We start from the raw sequence: 9208 nt of genomic DNA, 5'->3' as shown, positions 1-9208 counted from the left end.
GATTACAACAAGTGCAAACACATTAGAGGAACATAAAGTTGATCGATGAAACCCACATCAGAAGCCCAAATGAAGAAAAATGGTATGTCTTAAAGCAACATGTTTGTTTGGATTGGAGCGAAAATGATTTCAAACAAACCATGCACAATTTCATAGCATAATCGCATCCACATATGAGAAAACTCAAATTTACTAACATATGCAAATATAGTAATAAACAAGATTTGAATGAAAGAAATGAAAAGTGGTACTCAACCATGATGAATACAAATATTTTACAAGGTTGGTTTACAATGACTCTACAACATCATAATCTCCTACAAAAGAATTTCCCACATCAATTAAATATAGACAGAAAAACAACAACAACAACAACATCATAATTTCCTACCAAACAAAGAATCCCACATCACCACCTCCTCTATGTCCTCTAATGTTGTTCCTCATGATCCTCAGCATTCTTGTCCACAGCAACATCAATCCTTTCATACCTTACATCAGAAGGGTGTTCAGGCAATTTAGCAAGCGACTCTTCTTCACGTTTATGGAAGAAAATCACCCACATAAACAAAACCACAAATGTCACCAACACAACACAAACTGATCCAAATATCAAACCAGCAAGAAATGTCAAAGGTCGATACTTTCTCTTCGCGTCAAGCTTCGCTTGTTCTTGTCCTTGTTCATGTTCTTCAGGGTTAACGGGCTCAGAATGCAATGAATTTGGAACTTTCTTCAAACTAACCTTCCATGAATAAACACGAACAACCTGAACAGAATTAGCATCATTTGAAGAACTCAAACCCATGAAAACCGGTTCACTACCCCAAATCTTAAACAAATCAATCGTATGCGAAACAATTGGATTTAAAGATTTGGGCTCATTCAATTTGTTTAACCTAACTTCCAATCTCTGCGACCCAGCTTCATAATCAACCCAAGCTTTCAACTTTTCGCCGTTATTCAAAACCAAATTCGATTCAGACACATTCGCAACCGCAACAGAAATAAGACTTCCGACATCGATCCCGACATGATTAGCATTCACATCACCAACATCCTCATCCTTCGACGTATCGAATTCGACGCCGAGGTAACTGTTCGTCGGAGGGGAAAGACCGTAGGAGCCATTACCGGGGAATGCGGAAGAGAGATCGCCGGGGATGATTAACAGGATGAGACCATCGCCGGGGTCGGGGGTAATGGAGAATGAGAATTCAATGGAGAAGGAAATGGGGTTGGTGAACGTGACGGGGGTGTGGCGGAGGAGGAGGCCGGCGGTGAGGGAAGAGTGGTGGGTGAGTTTGACGTGGGAGCCACCGGAGTGATCGGCGAGAAGCTTTGCATCGCCGAAGAGGTCAGTGTCGGGGTCGAAATTGGGGTTGTTGGAGATAGAAAAGGAGGAAGAAGAAGAAGAAGGTTGAAGAAAGAGGATTAAGGAGAAGAAGACGAAGATGGAGAATGGAACCATGTTTGAGAGGGACAAAAGAACGAGAATGAATGTGTTTTTTTCCTATGTTTTTGTGTTTCTACCGTTCGAAATCTGTGTTTGTTGTTGTTGCTAATGTCAACCTCTCATTAAGTTTGGTCTTATTTCAATGATGCTAATTAAAATAATTTTAGTAATTTGAGAATTATAATTAGTCAACCGTGTAAAAATATTTTTGATGGATAAATATGTGAATTAATTTTTTTTTAAATTATGTTGTTGTTTGTTTGGGTTGGGTTTCTAAATTTGAAATGGAAAATATTGATATGTTAAATAAAGTGTAGTTTGTTTTATATCTATATATAGAAATAGGGTTGGTTTTGTAAATTTATAAATAATTTAGCTGGAATTGTTGGATTAAGAGCTGGCTTTCAGTGTTTAGGAACCAATGAAATTTTCCAACGCGGGAGATGATTTATCTTTATCTTTGATTTTTCTTTGTCGGTGTATTTTGTATGTAATTTAATCTTTATCTTTGATTTTTCTTTATCGGTGTATTTTGTATGTAATTTTATTTTCAAGAAAGTTTGCTATTATGGACCATTTAGAGATCCACGAAGAAGGTCTAGTAACAAAGCCTTGAAGGAAAAAGTGCACAAAACAAGTGTACTTTTATTATACACATCCCGTTGGTTATCATATCTCTTAATGTTGAATTTAATCGAACGATCTTGAATCACATTCGGTGATTTAAATCACCAATATTGTATAAAAATCATATCACATTAGTTGAGATATTCAATTTATTTAAACTCTCATACTATTTTTCAATTTCACTTAGTAATTAACTTGAATAACATTGCAAGTTCACCTCCTCTCGATCATATCGAAAGTTTACTCCAATGCACTAAGACTTTATTTCATCACTTCAGTTTACATTTTAGTTGTTTAACAAAATATTGGCTCCATATGTATGAACTGACTCTTAATCAAGAACAAATCATTAATCTTAAATAGATCAGATAACAAAGTCTTTAAGGTGGTGACATCGATGGTTACCAAATCTTCCACTCAATGTCACACTGTAGTCACGGTAGATGAACTTAACAAAGTTGCACCTCTCCCTCTAGAAGAGAACGATACAGTTTTAGTGACTTCTCTATCCACTCATGCGTAAGAAAATCTTGCTCCTCCGAGCACTGACTGGGGAACATTCTAAGTCATTTTTCGTTTTTCCAACCTATGCTACAATTTTGCTAGGGCCAACCTTCGCAACAACCTCATTTACGATTGTTAATGTGATTTTTCAACATCAGTCGGTTCGGACCTCCACTTAGTTTCACCTAAGCTTCATCCTGGTCATGGATAGATCACCCAGGTTCGGGTCCATAAGCAGTGACAATAGCCCTATGAAGACTCGCTTTCGCTACGGCTCCGGTGGTTTCCCTTAACCAAGCCACTGCCTATGAGTCGCCGGCTCATTCTTCAACAACAACAACAAGCTAACCTAGGCATGCAAGGAGTAGTTGACCTGCTAAATAATGTCTACAGCCAGGTACAACATTGAAACTCCAAAGCTTTAGCTGACAAGATACTCATAATTGAAGAAAACATGCAATCCATTCTTTCAAGAATCAACACTATGCGCGAGGTGAAGAGTGACAACCACATTTCACCCAAGGTTCACCATCTCATAGTTCTCCAGCACATCACTCCCGGGGAAGGGAAAGGTACAATGTCGATGCCACGACCTCTGAATAGAAGACGAACCCACTCTTATACGCATTCTCGACAACTTGATCCCAATGTCCCTTAAGAAGCTCCCATAGTTGAAAATTTACGATATTATTGGGATTTAGACGAAAACCTTGAACATGTGGGTAATAAGCTAGACTATTGTAAGCTCTTTAAGTTTACTCTCAAAGGAGCTATCGTGACTTGGTTCAAAAATCTTGCATACTATAGCATAGACTTATGGAAGAAATTGTGTGATTCGTTCACTACTCAGTTCACTGCTCAAAAACAAAAAACGACTACAACAATTATACTTAACAAGATCATGCAGAAGAGGAAAGAGACCTTGCAGAAGTACATTGACCAATTCAATAAGGTAGAAATTGAGGTGGGAGGTACGGATGACAAATTAAAATGATGGATATTCAAGAAGGGACTGATATTATACTATATGATTTGAGAGAAACTAGGGTTGGATGTATGGATCTACGTGCTTACAAGTATGACCATGAGCTGGTTTTGGTGAAACAATATTTAAGATAACAACTTAATGGGTCAAACTACTTGTTGGTAATGAGAGTTCTATAACAAAGGGAGTTAATTTCAATAATCAAATAAAAGCTTCTGATGATAGCACTGTTAGAACAAGATTTGTTCTGATCAATTATCTTAGTTTTGATGATAACAATAATATGAATTTTGCTTAAGATTATATGGTACTCTAATCCAATGCAATTTCCCTTTCAGGAAATATATAAAGAGTACGCATAATTCAGCGCTCAGAAGCTTTGTCTCAAAGGGTTCAGCATGCAACATCAGAACATGGTCTGGCAAGACATCAGAAGATGGTCGAAGCAGAATCAGAACATGGGTCTATGGAAGCATCAGAAGAACAAGAGAACAGAAGCACTGAAGTTCTGATGGTATCACGCTCAGAAGCACTTCAAAGTCAGAAGATCAGAAGATGCTATGCACCAAGCTGTTTGACTCTGATGATATTCAAACGTTGTATTCACAAACATCAGATCAGAAGAAAGTACAAGTGGCAAGCTACGCTGACTGACAAAAGGAACGTTAAAGCTATTAAAGGCTACGTCAGTAGACACAGCGTGAACAAGGCTCGAGGTAGTTGACAAAAGCGTATAACATTAAATGCGATGCTGTACGGAACACGCAAAGCATTAAATGCACTCAACGGTCATCTTCTCCAACGCCTATAAATATGAAGTTCTGATGAGAAGCAAGGTTAACAATCCTGAACGATTCTGCACCAAAAACAACTCACATCAAACTTGCTGAAACGCTGTTCAAATCTAAACTCAGAATCTTCATCTTCATCAAAGCTCACTACATTGCTGTTGTAATATATTAGTGAGATTAAGCTTAAACGATTAAGAGAAATATCACAGTTGTGATTATAGCTTTCAAGAAGCAATTGTAATACTCTTAGATTGATTACATTAAGTTGTAAGGAACTAGAGTGATCGTGTGGATCAGAATACTCTAGGAAGTCTTAGGAGTGAACTAAGCAGATTGTAACTAGAGTGATCGTGTGGATCAGTAGACTCTAGAAAAGTCTTAGAGGGTATCTAAGCAGTTGTTCCTGGAGTGATCAGTGTGTGATCAGTAGACTCTGGAAGACTTAGTTGCTGACTAAGTGGAGAACCATTGTAATCCGTGCGATTAGTGGATTAAATCCTCAGTTGAGGTAAATCATCTCTGCGGGGGTGGACTGGAGTAGTTTAGTTAACAACGAACCAGGATAAAAATAACTGTGCAATTTATTTTTATCTGTCAAGTTTTTAAAGCTACACTTATTCAAACCCCCCCTTTCTAAGTGTTTTTCTATCCTTCAATTGGCATCAGAGCGCCGGTTCTAAGGTGCAAGCACTTAACCGTGTTTAGAAAAGATTCAGGAAGAGAAAAACGCTTCAGTAAAAGATGGTTGATGAAAGTGAAAAGTCTACACCTACACCTGCATCTACATCTGGCTCTGCTGAGCAATACAACGGTAACAATGGTTATACTAGACCGCCGGTATTTGATGGTGAAAACTTTGAATACTGGAAAGATAAACTGGAAAGTTACTTTCTGGGTCTAGATGGTGATCTATGGGATCTTCTGATGGATGGTTACAAACATCCCGTAAATGCCAGAGGCGTAAAGCTGACAAGACAAGAAATGGATGATGATCAGAAAAAGCTTTTCAGGAATCATCATAAATGCAGAACTGTTTTGCTGAATGCTATCTCTCATGCTGAGTATGAGAAGATATCTAACAGGGAAACGGCCTATGACATATATGAGTCCTTGAAAATGACTCATGAAGGAAATGCTCAAGTCAAGGAGACTAAAGCTCTAGCTTTAATCCAGAAGTATGAAGCCTTCAAGATGGAGGATGATGAAGACATTGAAAAGATGTTTTCAAGATTTCAAACTCTTACTGCTGGATTGAGAGTACTTGACAAGGGATACACCAAGGCTGATCACGTAAAGAAGATCATCAGAAGCTTACCCAGAAGATGGGGTCCTATGGTGACTGCATTCAAGATTACAAAGAATCTGAATGAAGTTTCTCTGGAAGAGCTTATCAGTGCCTTGAGAAGTCATGAAATAGAGCTGGACGCAAATGAGCCTCAAAAGAAAGGTAAGTCTATTGCATTAAAATCCAATATCAAATGCACTAACGCTTTTCAGGCTAGAGAAGAAGATCCTGAAGAATCAGAATCTGAAGAAGAAGATGAACTGTCCCTGATCTCCAGAAGGCTAAATCAACTCTGGAAGACCAAGCAGAGGAAGTTCAGAGGCTTAAGAAGTTCAAAGAAAATTGAACGTGGAGAATCCTCTGATGACAGAAGATTTGACAAGAAGAAGGTCATGTGCTATGAATGTAATGAGCCTGGACACTTCAAGAATGAATGTCCAAATCTTCAGAAGGAAAATCCCAAGAAGAAGTTTCATAAGAAGAAAAGTCTTATGGCAACCTGGGATGAGTCAGAAGATGATTCAGACTCTGGAGATGAGCAGGCTAACTGTGCGCTGATGGCGACAGAAGATGACGAATCAGAATCTACATCAGAATCAGATTCTGAAGAGGTATTTTCTGAACTTACTAGAGATGAGTTAGTTTCCGGTCTAACTGAACTTCTGGAACTCAAGTCTCAGATTAGTCTCAAATACAAAAAGCTGAAAAAGCTATTTGAATTTGAAACAAAGAAGCTTGAGTTGGAAAATTCTGAATTAAAAGAAAAACTTTTAAAATTATCCAATAATGTTGGATCCCCTTCTGATTCAGAAAAATCCACTCCTAGTCTAAACCATATTCTGAAAGAATATGATTTAAGTTTCAGGAAGTTCTTATCTAGAAGTATTGGCAGAAGTCAGCTAGCTTCTATGATATATGCTGTGTCTGGAAACAAAAGAGTTGGCATTGGTTTTGAGGGTGAAACCCCATACAAACTTGAACCTGTTGATGAAATGAAATTCACATACAAGCCATTGTATGATCAGTTCAAGTATGGCCACTCCCATGATATTAGGCACACTTCACATGCTCAAAGTTTTCACTTAACACACACCAAAAAGCATGTGACACAACCTAGGAAATATCATGAAACTCACATTAAAAATTATCATGCTGTTCCTCCTTCTGCTTACAATGTTAAACCTAAGTTCAATCAGAACTTGAGGAGAACTAACAAGAAAGGACCCAAGAAAATGTGGGTACCAAAGAAAAAGACTATTTCTTTTGCAGATTCTCTTGACGACAAGGAAGATAAAAATCAACATGACATGTCACCTGGACTCAAGTTGGTCTCAACACTTGAAGGGAAGAAAGATTGTCTTCCAAGTTCTGGTTCTTAAATCTGTTAAAGAAACTATGTTTGTAGGAATTCAGAAAAAATTTCTGCAGATACAGTTTTGTCTTATCAGAAGCTGCAGAACAAAGAAGTGAACCTCCAGAAGCTGTGGATATCAGAAGTAATGGATCAGAAGATCATTCAGATTTATATCAGCACACTTCAGAAGGAGTGTTTCCAGAAGAGAAACTTAATCTGATCAGAAGCAGTGATCAGAATCTGAAGGCGTAAAGTCTATTCTGAAATTTACAGCTGTCATCTATTATCTGATGGTGAACACGTGTCTGTACGGTTAGTACAAAGCGTGCAGTTGAAAAGACGCCGACCTAGGTAACTGTTTTAAATCATTTCATTTACCACGTTCTCTCTCCTTACGTCACTCATCATTTAATAAAATTGATTTCTTTTGATTCTGGAACTGTTCAGTTTATATTTCTTATTATTTTCCTTTTCAAATCCGTCTCTATATATTCTTTTCAAATCATATCTTACATCTTTTTTGCTCCTTTGTCTTTCTCTCTCTCTTTGCATTCTCTCGTTTGAAAAGTTCTTAGCCGTTTTCTAAAAACCCTAATCGAAAACCCAGTCCGCTTTTCTTGTTCGTTTTTGTTCATTCTGCATCCATGGCTGCCTTCTCATCCCAAAATGCTGAGTCATTTGTTCCTCATCATCTCCAAGAAGAAACTTTGCAACTCACTCCTGTTGTTGCATGCTCCATTCCTAAAGATGAATTGGAAGTTCTGTGTGAACTCATGGTTGACTTTGACAACCTTGAAGAAAACCAATTCCACCTTAAAGAAGACATCATCTTTCAAGGATGGACCTCGTTGTTCGCTGAGTTTGTTGGTCCAGTTTATCCGGATCTTGTCAAGGAGTTCTGGGTACATGCTGTGGTTGCTCCAAAATCTATAATTTCTTTCGTTCATGGAAAGTTTGTTGTTATTACTGAAAACATCCTAAGAATGATGTTTGATCTGAAAAACCCTGAAGGGGTTTATGAGTTTGATCAAAGGGCAGACATGGGAGATGTCCTATCCACTCTTTATCCAAATGTCAAGAAAACAAAATATGTCAAGGAATTGAGAGATGTCTACAGAATCTGGGCAAAGATCCTTCTTGGGTGTTTCTACCATAGGAAATCAACACATGCCTCGGATTTCATCAGTAATGATCAAAGGTATATTCTTTATTGCATTGCCACTCAGAAGAAGGTTGATGCAATCTACATTATCTTCAACCATATGTGGAAAGCAGTAAAGGATTCCAGAAATGCTTTCAGAAAAGAAAATGGTGGAACGATCATTCCTTTTGGTAGAATTATTACAAACCTTCTGGTGCATTCCAAGATTGTTGAGAGTCTGGAGTCTGAAGGTATTATCAAAGACCTTGCTGTCACCTCTGGAGCTTGTCTGAATGCGTTTTCTCTAAAGAAGATGAAAATAATTGACACTATCCTCAAAGTTCCTAAACCTCTAGCTGGAACAAGAATCAGAAGAAAACCAGTACTAGCTGACTTTGAAACCTTCTTCAATAGTGAGGTACCTGAAGTCAGAACTAAGTATCTGAAGTCACAAAAAGAGGATAAGAGTCTTAAAGATCAAGACAAAGGTGCTCCTATTAAAGTGAATCGTAAGAAGGAAGAAAGGACCAAAAGAAAGTTTGATCATCCTGCTGCTACCACCAATAAAGAAGTGATCCCAGAAGAAGTCATTGCAAAGGTTGCTAAGGCTGTCTCTGCTGATTTTGAGAAGAAAAAGAAGGAAGCTGAGAAAAAGAAGAAGAAGTCAAATAACGATGCTGAGATTGTTGAAGTTGTTGAGAAGAAGAAAATCAGAAAAAGAAAGATGATTATTCAAGAATCTGATGAAGAAAATATCTCTCAAGAGGCTGAGAATCAACCAGAAGTTCTGGCATATGTCAGAAGAAAAGAAATCGCTAGCGGTAAAACAAAGATTATTGAAGAGCCGAAGAGTAAGAAGCAGAAGAAGACTGAGGATGTGGCCAAAGCCTTTCTGAGAGGTTCCAAAGGTATATGCATTTCTGAACCTAATTCTGTTCCTGCTGTTTGTTCAGAAGCTGCACCAATAGAGATTGTCTCTACACCTGAACCAGAAAAGCCACATCAGAATCACCTGTTTTTGTCCATGTTCTTACACCTCCATCTTCTCCTTTAACCATTCCTTCC

At 38.0% G+C, this 9208-nt stretch overlaps 1 protein-coding gene across 1 annotated transcript; it reads right to left on the bottom strand.

Annotated features, from left to right (window-relative positions):
- Positions 1 to 229: 229 nt before the first annotated feature.
- On the bottom strand, positions 230 to 1589 carry LOC131656117 (L-type lectin-domain containing receptor kinase VIII.2-like). The gene has a single exon (XM_058925884.1). The coding sequence runs from the start codon at positions 1469 to 1471 to the stop codon at positions 431 to 433; it is 1041 nt and encodes a 346-aa protein (XP_058781867.1). The 5' UTR covers positions 1472 to 1589; the 3' UTR covers positions 230 to 430.
- Between the last annotated feature and the right edge of the window lie 7619 nt (positions 1590 to 9208).

The sequence above is a fragment of the Vicia villosa genome, linkage group LG3, assembly GCF_029867415.1.
Source record: "Vicia villosa cultivar HV-30 ecotype Madison, WI linkage group LG3, Vvil1.0, whole genome shotgun sequence".
NCBI lineage: Eukaryota > Viridiplantae > Streptophyta > Magnoliopsida > Fabales > Fabaceae > Vicia > Vicia villosa.
This window is presented reverse-complemented; position numbering and strand designations above follow the sequence as displayed.

Bases quoted from the DNA above. Each gene is read 5' to 3' on its own strand.
- LOC131656117 (XM_058925884.1), bottom strand. From the start codon at position 1,471: ATGGTTCCATTCTCCATCTTCGTCTTCTTCTCCTTAATCCTCTTTCTT.